Source organism: Musa acuminata, chromosome BXJ1-4 (assembly GCF_036884655.1).
Source record: "Musa acuminata AAA Group cultivar baxijiao chromosome BXJ1-4, Cavendish_Baxijiao_AAA, whole genome shotgun sequence".
NCBI lineage: Eukaryota > Viridiplantae > Streptophyta > Magnoliopsida > Zingiberales > Musaceae > Musa > Musa acuminata.
The window spans coordinates 12,816,040-12,828,633 of record NC_088330.1 but is presented as its reverse complement, the minus strand read 5'-3'; the positions used below and the strand labels follow the sequence as shown (position 1 = coordinate 12,828,633).

The 12,594-nt window shown below is 36.1% G+C and overlaps 1 protein-coding gene across 1 annotated transcript; it reads right to left on the bottom strand.

Moving 5' to 3' along the window:
- Positions 1 to 991: 991 nt before the first annotated feature.
- Positions 992 to 12,321, bottom strand: LOC135649639 (splicing factor SF3a60 homolog). The gene is made up of 12 exons (XM_065168216.1): positions 12,015 to 12,321; positions 11,761 to 11,877; positions 11,343 to 11,447; positions 9,039 to 9,181; positions 8,200 to 8,296; positions 7,435 to 7,599; positions 6,546 to 6,617; positions 4,521 to 4,670; positions 3,618 to 3,695; positions 1,785 to 1,913; positions 1,381 to 1,527; positions 992 to 1,265 (listed from the first exon to the last, which is right to left on the bottom strand). The coding sequence occupies exons 1-12, from the start codon at positions 12,186 to 12,188 to the stop codon at positions 1,119 to 1,121; spliced, it is 1,524 nt and encodes a 507-aa protein (XP_065024288.1). The 5' UTR covers positions 12,189 to 12,321; the 3' UTR covers positions 992 to 1,118.
- Between the last annotated feature and the right edge of the window lie 273 nt (positions 12,322 to 12,594).

Here is a 12,594-nt window from a genome sequence, read left to right as displayed (position 1 = left end):
TTGTTTTTGCTACCTTATACAATAAAACATGATTGAATTATCGAAAAAGGATATGATGCTTTCATACGATAGCTTTCATACGTCGGAAGCTCGTCGAAAAATCGCCGAGAGCTCATTGGAAGATTGCCGAGAGTTCGTCGGAATATCACCGAGAGTTCATCGGGAGTTCGTCGGAAGACTCCAGCTTTAACAGTGATTTCCATTGAGATCAACTTTCTAATAATCTGCAAGTGTATTTTCTGATTGTTTTTCTTTTAAAAACACATAATTGATACTCGTAATGTTTGTAGTAATAGATTTTGTTTGTGAAGTTCATTTCAATGTCAGTACCATAATATTCATTAAATGTCTGTGAGTGGATTCTCTGATTGTTTTTCTCTCTCAAAAAAAAAGAAAAAAAAACATAATTGATCATAGAATCAGTCACTCGTAATGTTTGTAGTAATGGATTTTGTTGGTGAAGCTCATTCCAATGTCTGTTCCAGAATTCATTAAATGTTTTCTCTCACATGGAATAAAGCCTGTTTTTGTTCTTTCCATATGCATTTTGGTTTTCAGGAGTCGATACCGCATGGAGTGAATAGTAGTAGGAGATTTGGTAATTGTATTCATGAGGTGATTGTGGGAAGCGTGAAGGAAGATCAGACGTGTCACGTTCGAAAAATATTAGTCAAATATTTTTTACTCCGTCGACTTGAGTTTCCGGAAGCTTCAAAACCAAACACTTGTCCTGAAAGTAAATAAACCAAGTTATCCATGATAGAAACACTGGTTCTTTGGACTTACGAGGCTTTAACCGAAAAATAAAAAGAGCACCATCCATTGTCAATTCTAGTGAAATTCATGCCACTGATATTGCCCTGTTTGGTATTTGTTATATTTTTAAATCCGGTCCCATTTTGCTACTACCTAAGAAGTCTGCAGAATAAGCAATGAGGGGGAAAGGCAAGGCAAAAATAAAAAAAAAGTAGAAACTACCATCCACAGGCCCTTCTGGAAAATTTTTAATAATGAGTTGAGGATATATCTATCATCCAACCAACAATAACGCTAAAAATCTTTGACGCGACTTCCAAAATCAAACACTGAAAAATAACGTACCAGATCCGTTAAGGTTTTTAAATCAGGCCCTGCCGCTGCAGATCCGAGAAGGTTTTTTTATTGTAGATGTTCCCTTCCCTGTCTTCATACTCTTCTTCAAGGTCTGGCCTCCACTTACTCAATCCTTGTCGTTCTTGGATTTTCTCCCAAAGTTCTTTGGCTTCCTGCTCTCATATGGATTGATAGACCTTTTCGTTAGGCTTGGGATGGTATTTCTCAAAGATTTAACATCCCCCCCCACCCCCAAAAAAAAAAACAAAAAGAGATATTTATTACTACCTGGATGGATGTGATCTCATTGAAGTTCTTGGTGTTGGGAATATTGAGACATCGCATTCCGTGCTGGTGACGCCACTCCTTGAAATGGCGTTCGAATGCCCTTCGTCCCCAGTAACTTTGGTTCCCACATATCTCGCATTTGAATTCCTGATGATAACAGAGGAGGTCATGGTCAACCCCGATATGTCATCATCTGCATAATATTTTTCTATAAAAAATATTGAGCAGATGACCTAAAAAACTATGACCTTAAAATAAATAATAAAAAAAACCTCTACGGTTCAGCACAACATTAATTAGACCAACTTAGGTTACCCAAAAGTTTGATGAGGAAAAAACTCAGCTTAGAAAGTACACAAAAATACAAACTGCATGAAAAAAGAAGACAGTCCAAACCAGCATACCTGACCAAGTCCATGAAGCTTATAAAGCCAGTAGGGAATAGGCTTCCCATCCCAACCCATAGGTAACTTGAGAGGATTGTAGATCTGCTGCTCTTCATCGTCACTTTCTGTATCAGCTTGTATAACCTCCTGATCGAGGTAAAAAGGTATATCAGTGGGACTGAAATGACACAACAAAGTTTAAGGTGCTAAAGATCCAAATAACTATTAAGGCATGAAAGATCACATGTTATACATAATCATCACAAACAAGCATCTTGCTATTAACAACTATATCAGTTTCAGAAATTAAATACAGGTTAGACCTTTACATACAGGCAGGTATAGTACAAAAAATAGTTGGTACACTAATAAAATAAGAACAAAAATATAGTAATAGTATTTATTGAAACCAGTTCACCAGCACACTAGTAACCGGTAGGACTTACACCCAAGTTTGTTACATCTTTCAATTACTAGCTACAAATAAAGAATTGAACAATCAAGAAGAAGAGATATTAAACATCAAATCCATGACATGGAAGAGGCATAAGTGATCTTGCATCATATTGCTGACTATGCATTGTACACGTTTAGTAACTTTAGTAGATTAGTACATCCACCTCAAAAGATCTAGAACCAGCAAGAGAGCAGTGTACCAGAATACCTACACGACCACATTTGCACATATCGTTTTGTCACGGACAAACTTTTAAACAAGATGTTTGATGTAATGCTTATGTATGTCCGTGTCTTTTGATATATGTTTATACTTTGCCTAACATGTAGAGGGACAGCCGAAGGCTTAATAGTCCCATTTTAGTTGGGTTTGGTGGTCGTTTTAAGCTTGTAAATAAAGGTTGTATCATGTGAACACTTGTGAGAGATTTTCGGTCTGTAATGAACTATTTTGACCCTTTGTTGTGCAACTATTCAGAGCTTGTAAAGTCTGTTTGTAATTTGCATTGTTTATGAAGTGTTTCCTGGAATGTTTGCTTGTGGATCCCGAGTGAAGCGTTTTCTCTATCCCGTTCTCTCTTTTGTGGGTTCTAAGGGACCATGGGAGGCTTCGGGGAGACTGACCTTTGCGGACGGACACGCAAGGGTACCGCACGACTTAGGCAAAACCAGCTAAGTCCGTGACAGTTTGCTAACACAAATACAGTCCAAATATAAAGTAATAAAACTAAATAATTAGAAACTAATAAGTACAATTCCACAAAAGGTGTAATTCACTTGAGTCTATCAAAATTCCAATATGCACCTCAGATATCAAAGGTAGAAGACCAAAAGCGGACATGCACAAGTACAGTCCATGACAGCCACAACAATCGACCAGCCAATCAGCAGCTTAATTGGCCTTCTTCAACAATAACAAACGCAAGCGAGAGCATGCATATTCCAGAGGTATTCTATGTTCACTGAACTTTGCTTAAACTTGAAAAAGATCTCCATGCAAACACTACTGAAATAGAAAACAAATCAGACTTCTATAGATAGGTACAGGAAAACTATCCTCTGACAGAAAAGTTGCATGATTGAACGTGGTGTATCAAACCAGGGTCATGAGACCTGGCTTAACTTAGTGAATCAGAGTTATATATAAAAGAAGTACAAGTGTATAGCAATCTAAGTCCGCAAGGCACATAAATAAATACAAAAGTACAAACATTCCATAAGCTGCAGAAATTACCAAAGCATGTGATGCTATGTACTTGATTGAAAATATCTAAACAACAAAGTACGATGCATTAAAACGTGAAAATCTTATCCATCAGTAAAGGCCCAAAACACTAAACAATTTTTTGTTACCAGCCACCATCATAATGATTTCATAGTATAACGGATGCTTACCTCTTCCCGTTCTGCTTCCATTTCCTCATATGTTAAAGCTTGTTTCTTTTCAACATTTTCTTTTGTTTGTTCAATAACCTGCCAACAGGATGAGAAACACAGACAACCGTATGTTATAAACACTAACAATGGACAGAGTCCAAACTTAAGCATACTTAGGGGTTGTGTGTGATGGTAGACATGCATATTTAGCTTATCTAAATGTGTGATACACACAGAAAGAACAAACACGACCAAATTTGCTTGTTTCTGATTCATTCCAAATTTAGATACTAGACATGGTTTCGATTTGCACAAAGCTCCATCCATGCGGTAACATCACAGGTACCAATAGTATGCCCAGACCCTTGTAATGAGCAACGACACTGAACCAAATTCCAACCATGTCGTATTGAACAAACTCATAATTAGCATGGGGCATGCTGGCAAATTTTAAAATCATGCAAAATACAATTGGCCTGGAATCCATTCTAACTGAGCAAACAGAATTTATGCAATCATTCTGTTGAAATAGACAAAAGGTGGAGACCTTGGTGTAGTGCAGTTAGATCTTACTTTATCTGTAACAAAAGATACACCACCGAGATGTCATTTCTTGACATTCAAAAGGACAATTACCATAGTTGATAACTTCCAAAACCAACACCAGTTCTTAATATGATGACTATGATGTATCAAGAATAGGTCAGAGCTCAAGGTCTCAAATATAAACCTGAATATCATCAGCACATTTTACTTATATAAGAGGCTAGCATGCCACTGAAAACACTAGGTAAAGCATGCTTAACAGAAGCATTGACCACAATCCTTTCAAAATATAACCAAATATAAAGAAAACAAATCACACGATTAAATTGCATAAGATATTCTTTTACCAGCCATCTGATGTTTTAAGAGACTCACCTCTTTTAGTAACTCACATATTCGTTGCAACTTTGCCTCCATTAAAGCAATTTCTTTCTTGGAACTCATCTGCTCTGCAGCACCATTTTGTTGTGTGTTTCGTGAGCCTTTGGTGAAATGTTTTCTATCCAGTTGGTCTAAAGGTGTGTACTGCACAAGAGAAGAAACTGGGTATCAAAATAAAGTCATTAAATCCTTGAAACATTGAACAAATGACACAAGAACACGTCCAAGCAAAGATACATACAAGATAACGTACTCATTAAAAAAAATGTTCATCACTGTTAATAGAAAAATGTGGGAAAAAACTAGGGCCACGCAAACACATCAACAATCTTAAGTCGAACAAAAGATCAACTATAACATTGCAAGAAACCTAGATGCATTAGGTACTGAGATGACAATGGCACCTGCAGACCCGAAAATATGATGGATCCTCACCATCGATCCAATAAGCTTATTGGAACAAGCTTGGATCTTGGGTCCATGCTAATTGGTATATATAAACCCAATGTGCATGTATGGTGGTCGAGGCATATCATAATCTAGGGCTTTTGAGGCCCTATTTACAGCTTAGAAGTAGCAGTGAAGCCCAAAGAATCAAACCAATAATTATGCAACTTCAGATGTCAAAATCTTCTGGCCAGATTATTCTCCAACTTTAAAATTCCTCTGGAATCCCATATAGTTACTAGCAATGATATCGTGCTATTATTCTAGTATTCTACGGAACATTCATTTTTCCGTTTTCATGCAAAGCATAAAAAAGATGACAATGAAAACAAGAAAAGAGAACACCACAAAGTTTAGCCTTAACATGGAAAAAGATTGCAATGCCAAATGAACATGATGCGCAGAACAAACTTCTCCATTGTATCATAATCATATTTGCACCATATATAGAATATTTGTCCATCTAAAAGGACAAAATGTAGAAAGATCTTTCAACATTATTCCTTTCTTCTCATTTTGGTAGCAAGGAAACCAGAAACAAAACAATCATGGTTTCTGCTTTATTATTATATTAATAACTAAATTATGTGTATAGCCTCTGGTATTGAGACTACAAGCCGGAGAAAGAATGCAAAAAAAATGCTAGGAGAAAACAACAAGAGAAAACAAACAAGTGGAAGTAAAGATGAAAGGAATCGTTCACTGAAATTTACAGAGCTAAAAAGGCTTCTTTACTCAAATATCCTTGTAGATAGAACACTCAATGCCTCTAAGAAATGTACTAGGACCCAGAAGCCATTTACCGCTGATTACTTATAAGTTGTTATTTCAAGCTACTCAAGTAAGATTCTTATTCAACTAAGAAATCTGGTTTACCTCAGTGATAAAAATGGTTTTGAGATTTCAAAGTGGACTAAAATAAGAAATTGTGAAAAATTCCATTATCTCAAAATTGCCTAAAATAACAGTGGATAAAAACAAGAGAGTCAAAAACCAAAAATATGATAAGATAATACCATAAAAGCATGCCTAATTATTTTAGTGGCACAAGTGACTATCAACACCAAACAAATCCATAGACTGGTTGTCCCATATAAAGGATTACTTCTAAGACGATAATCCTATCATCTAAGTTTACTAGGCCATAAAATATTTCATTTACCTTGGAATACTTTTAGGCCTCATCTGAGCTACCAAACAAAGGAGGGCAAAACTATAATTATATTTAATTTCTAGAGAAAAAGGATATCTGAACAGAAGTCTGGAAACACTGAAAACACTAAAACAAGAGAAGCCAAAGAGAGTTACCATTGAAATTTTTCTTAGGTTTTATTCAAAAAGTACATAATGTGAAATGTAAAACTAAACAAGAGAAGACCACTTTAAACTTCCTTAGGTCTTACTCACAAAATACATTTATATGCAAAATCTACAAAAACAAAAGTTTCCATAAAAGTTATGTTAAAAAAATTAATAAGGTGAATGAAATATGTTTTGAGTAGAAAAGTGAAACCCAAGATGCAGCATTTACGTATTATAAGTAAAGACGAGAAGAAATTTAACAACAGAAACCTTTGTCAAAAATAGCCGCTCTGCACGCTGCTGAAGTGTACCACCAGTTTTCAATCCCCGAGCAGCCAAGGCCTGAAAAATGAAATCGTTGTTTACTGTACTAAGTAGTCAGTAAAATAGAAAGAAGGTTGAAAAAATTTTCACAATAGAGAAGAAATTACTAAGATAAGCATAAATCATGCTCAACTAGATAAATACAGATGGCCCACATTAACTCCTTACAGATATAACAAGCGTTATTGGTATACTAAGTGTCTATGTATTAAATGGATTTGCTTTATGCTTTACAACAAAGACAAGCCCCAGTTCCAAATATTGGTGGCCGGCTAGTTGAATCCTTTTCAGCCATTGAAAAAGATCAAACATTGGAAAATCTAACAAATCTTATGATGGAAAAAATTGCCTAACCTGTTTCTTTATCAAGTCATGGGGCAGCATTGGAAAAGATCAAACAATAAGCCCGACAATGAGAACTATTACCATTTGTTGGATAGACAGCCTTGTTGGTGACACTTCATAAAGCAGGATAAAATATTTTAAGGGATCATCCCCAGCAACCAGCCTCTCTACTAAAGCTGTAGATCTGTGCTATATTCTACAAGAACAAATTTATGAAACAACAGTAGAGCTATCGAATCCCAGACAGAGACGTCTAAACTTACACATCATTTTTAAATATATAGCAACATGGGATGACTATGTTTAGGCAAAAGGCAACCGGGATTTAATTTCTCTATTAAGATCACGAAGGTGAAAAAAGTAGATTTGCCCATAAAACAATCATCAATGTGAATTTTTTTTATAGTGCAAAATTATATGAGAACTGCAAAGATAACTGAATTAAGCTAGAAAACTTAGTACAATAAATGGGAGAGGGAAAGAAACTGACCTCTTTCAATTTTTCAGGTCCAACTTCCATAAGTTCTTCAACAGAACTGTAATAATCAAGATCAATCACAGCTTCCTGAGACTGAATAAGACCATCTTCTGAACCCTTATTTTCCCATCCCAAAACCGTTCCATCAGCCCACAGTTGTTCAAACTCAGTTCCCACCTGTTACGGAAAAATAAACATCTCAATTTGCTATCATGAAAGATAAAGTTTGATGAAATTAAAGGATCCAACCAACAGCTTTTCCTCCTTTCAGATAGCAAGGTGATTACCAATTTTCTTAAACTCAAAGGCAAAGTGGTATATTGCACAAACATACAACTAACAAAATATCAAGGGTAAGGTGAAAATATCATAATTTGTTCACGATGCTTAATAGATCAGGAATAGCTAAAGTTAGGGTAATGGAAAAGAAGAAATATAGAAAGAGAAACCTAACACACACAAAATCGAGTACGTGTTTATCTCAATGTTGTAACTATGACAACCAGAATTTACAAATTGGAATTTTTTTATCTGATTTAGCATCTCAAAACTACCCAACAGTAACTCAACCTGAGATGCAGCCCATGCCAAAGAGTGTATTTATGCATCCAGGTATACAGGTTACCCACACAAATGAAATTTATAAATAAATGGCTTGCCTAGAGAGAATGGGCTTCGCTTCATGCAAAACCCAATAAAACGTTCAACAGATTGATATCAAAAGGATTCTCCAAATTAATTAATGTAGCTGAATTAGAAGAGGACATTAAAAGAAACCTTGGCGAATAGCCTATCCAGATCTTGAAGCGGCTGAGTACGCTCCACAAATGATATTAAATATTCCAGAACATGCTCCAAATATTCTCTGTACTGCCTGCAGAACACAACAAGAAGTAACGTCAGATATACCCATTGCAGTTCATGTCACTATTTTCACTCTCAACAAAATCTACCATCACAAGTTAAGCAATAACGCATGAAAAATTATTAATAAATAAAGCAACAACACATGAAAACTTCTTCAAAAATTAGCTGGCAGACAACATGGTAACAAAATTAGATAAATCATAATCTTCCTCCAATCTCCCAGAACAAAAGCCATTGAGATAAGAGTGATGCATAAGCAATACAAGAAGAAACAAGGTATATACTGAAGATTAAGGTAAAAATACTAACTAAATCAATACATAGTCAATAATTATCAGTCTGATCAAGGACTGGGTACAGGCCCATATAGTTCAATGACAGTCAAAATTCTTTTTGTTTTCATGGTAGATACTGAAGATAAAGGTACAAACAGGGTATATACTGCAGATTAAGATACAGATACCAACTGAACCAATACATAGTCAATGATTACAAGTCTGATCAAGGACTGGGTACTGGCCCATATAGTTCAATGACAGTCAAAATTCTTTTTGTTTTCATGGTTGACATATGACCTAGTGTATCAGTACCATACCGATCCAACAAGATATCAATACTATCATCGAATTGAGATTTTAAACCTTGCTGGAAAACAGTGAAGACCATTCAAGATTATTTTGTGCAAATGGTAAAGATGTCATATCTGGGATGAAATCAAATAGCAAAATATATCTAGATTAGGCTCTTACCTGCTCAACTTTAGATTGCAAGGAACTTTTTGCGTTTGTGAAAATGAATCCAAAAATGCAGTGTACTCCATGGTCTCACCAAATTTTGAATTGATGTACTCATTGTATAATTCATGCATGTCTAGGTATCGACCAAAACCTTCCTACAAAATCAAACCAAAATTTCGAAAAAAGATAAGATGATCAGTAAAAGAAATCATAGTGAAGTTGACCAGAGATATTAACCAGAGAGAGCAATAAAAAGCTTTGCCAAAATATTCACAGGACCAAAAACACCCATATTTGAAAACAAGGCAACAGATGCTTAACACATAATTAAATTCCTAGACCTTACCATGTGTGCCAGCATGATCCTGCAAGCAAAATCATAAAATCCTGCAGAAATTAGAGTACAAAATCACAAAAGAGGTTGATTTTGTTCTGTATTGTGATGTATGCACGAAAATATAACAGAATTGTGGCTCACAAAAGTTTCACACACTTAAAAGAGTACACAAAAAGGAAAGCTTTAAGATGACCCAACCCTTCTTTCCCCATGTTGAGATAAGTCACATAAATTACCAATGTGTGGACCAATGAAAATCTGATAAAAATTCTTTTTATTTGAATTTTCAAACACAAGTGATGTTATGGGTGATCAATCAATGGAAGAACTTAACCATATTTAGATGCTTTTGCACATGCCTGCATTGACATCAAATCTCAACATATACCAGATGACAATCTTACCCATAGTCTTAAAAGAGAAGTATTTTAATGTTGCTACGTTAGACAGTAAATAATGTGCACAAAAAGAAAATGTATGCACGGTAAGCCTAAACAAAATATAAAGGATGTGCAAACATATCATGTAGCAGTAAGAGATAGAATGGTCTAAAAGGACTTCTAACAATTGTCATGACAATGATTTGGTTTAAATAAAATAATACACACTTTTTCACCAAGAATCTAACAAGAGATGCAGTAGCCAAATGAACCATGCAATATCCCTGTACTCTGAAAATGCTGAGATGGACATGTGAAATTACTAAGAAAGGAAGAAATAAAAATATTTTTATTCATGAACAACTAAGTATCGTTTCGATAAAGGATAAGATGAGAGAAAATAATTTAAGAAGGTATACACATGTGCTTAAGAGATCTCTAGATGCGATAGTTACAAGATGTGAAATGGTTAATGTTAGCGGTACAAGAAAGACCTAAACAAATTTTAATAAAAATTATAAATAAAGATTTAGGTACTCTAAACTTAAATGATTTTTTACAAATATTAATGACAGCAAAAGATCCATGTAGCCAATCCTAAATAGTTAGGACTTACGACTTTGTTGGTGTTGTTGTATTCACCTGGCCCCCACTATCGATAGAGAAACCATCTAGAGGCAAGATCACCAAGATGTGTACTTATACAATTTAATAATTAGAAGAAAAGGACCAATAAACAACAGTAAAAAGATACACAAGATTCAATCATAATTACTAATGTATTATCTATGCTCCACTGACCTGTCAGGATACACGAAGTACAAAAATATAGATCCAACGAGATTAGTGGCTGTTTGATCAGTTTTTAAATGCTAAACTCAACTCACACAACTTAAACCAACTTAGGCTCAGAATCGACTTAAACTGAATCAATATAGGATTGTTAAAATTTTAACAAGGATCCTAATGTTTGCAGCAGCTCATATGCATGCAAATAGGTGTGTTGTCATCTGATCACCTCAGACAAGAATTATGCAGCTTCATTCAGTGGTAAGACTACGTCCCTAATACAATATTGCATATACAACATGGCAACATCCTGAGTTCCCACAACTGAAATATGTAATCACATCTATGGGTCATTGCCGCATATGCTTCCCTTCATTCTTACTGCTAATTTTAGTGCTTACTGCTTACCATTAATGTTTTAGGTATAATACACATGCCACTACAGTACTCCATTAATCTTGTAAACAGCTAAACCTATATCTACTTATTATTAAAATCACCAAAGATGGTCTTGAGGATTACGTATATAATAAATACTGTTGAATGAAAATATAACAGGGACATATCTTCTAGTTACCCCTCCGTTGTTACAGATCGGTAATAAAGAAAAAGTATATAAATTAAATCATGGAGTTGCCACCAGATGATTTTATAGAATAAGCTTGAACTGTGATAATGGTTCCTTGGTGGAGAAATAGAATCAAGTCTAGATATGCGGCCTAGACAAAAATATCAGTAGTGCATAGAGAGAGCAACATGAAATGACTACACATTTATAAACTCCTGAATTCTAATAGGAACCGATAATACCTCGCCACTGAACTCAATATGTGGTTCTTCCTTTAGTAACTCTTCATTATCCTCGGTAGCATCAACCACGCGAGCAGCTGGATGTCTTCTGTGGTAATCACGAATCTGAACAACAAAAAGGCTAATACGTGAGGTAAACAAGAAAGAAGCTTATGACAAAAGTATACTAAACAAAAAATTACCAAAACGTACATGCAAACCAAAGCAATGCCTAACCATTTCAAGATTAAGTTAGCCCAACTTCATCAGATAAAGCAACTATATGCGACAAGGGATGTAACATACGCCCAGTGTCCAAGATTTTGAATGAAGAACGTCCTAGTGGATGCAAGTGTCTTTTAATTCAATGTCAAAAATCACAATTTCTTGATAATTGTGATTTTCTTTTCCAAGGGCTAGGGCTTGAAAGAACGCCTACCTCCTTAAGACGATCATAAAACGCACTGAAGAGATTGGTTGTGCCACTTGCGGTCTGCCCTCCGAGCGCCGCAATCTCATCTCTCCTCGCATTGTCCTTGTCCTCGTATATATCAATCTTTCGAAAGACGAATTCGAAACCAATTTATTGTACAAGAAACGCACAGAATCAAGAAAGCAGAGAACAGGAACATAATCAAAAGAAATGAGGGCCGTATCAAGGGGGAACCAGAGGGAAAACGCGCAAGAACTTACGAGCTTCTCGGTGGTGCTGGTGATGACATCGATCATGTGGCGGACGCGGTGGCTCTGGAAGAGGCGGTCCCGGTTGTTGGCCGGTTCGCGCTGGAGCTCCCGCACGATGAGCCGCTCGAGCCGCTCCACGTCCTCGTGGGCGGAGCGCGTCACCTCCAGGAGGGTCGAAGACATCCGCGCCTTCCGCTCGCCTGAGAGAGATGGAGAGGCGAAGGGGAGTCAGAGGAGCGTTTCTAGGGTTGTTGGATGGGGCAGGGTTTCTTGAAGTGGCAGAACCAAGTGAGGGAGATGGTCGATGTCGTCGGTTTAATCGAACGGTGGCGGTATCTCTGTTCGAGGGACGCGAAAGCAAAAGAAAACCTATTGGATCCGTGTGATGTAGCTCACAAGTGCAATCTACGGTCGAGATTAGAGGATGCTTTCGTATGGTTGAAAAGGCATGCCAAAAAAACCATTAAAAATAAGAAAATAAACAACTACTTACTAACAGAGTTAAGCCACGGATTATCGTTATGATTTGTTCGTATGTAAGATAATATTTATATTTTTTATAAATATAACATATAAGTTCTTCCCGTCA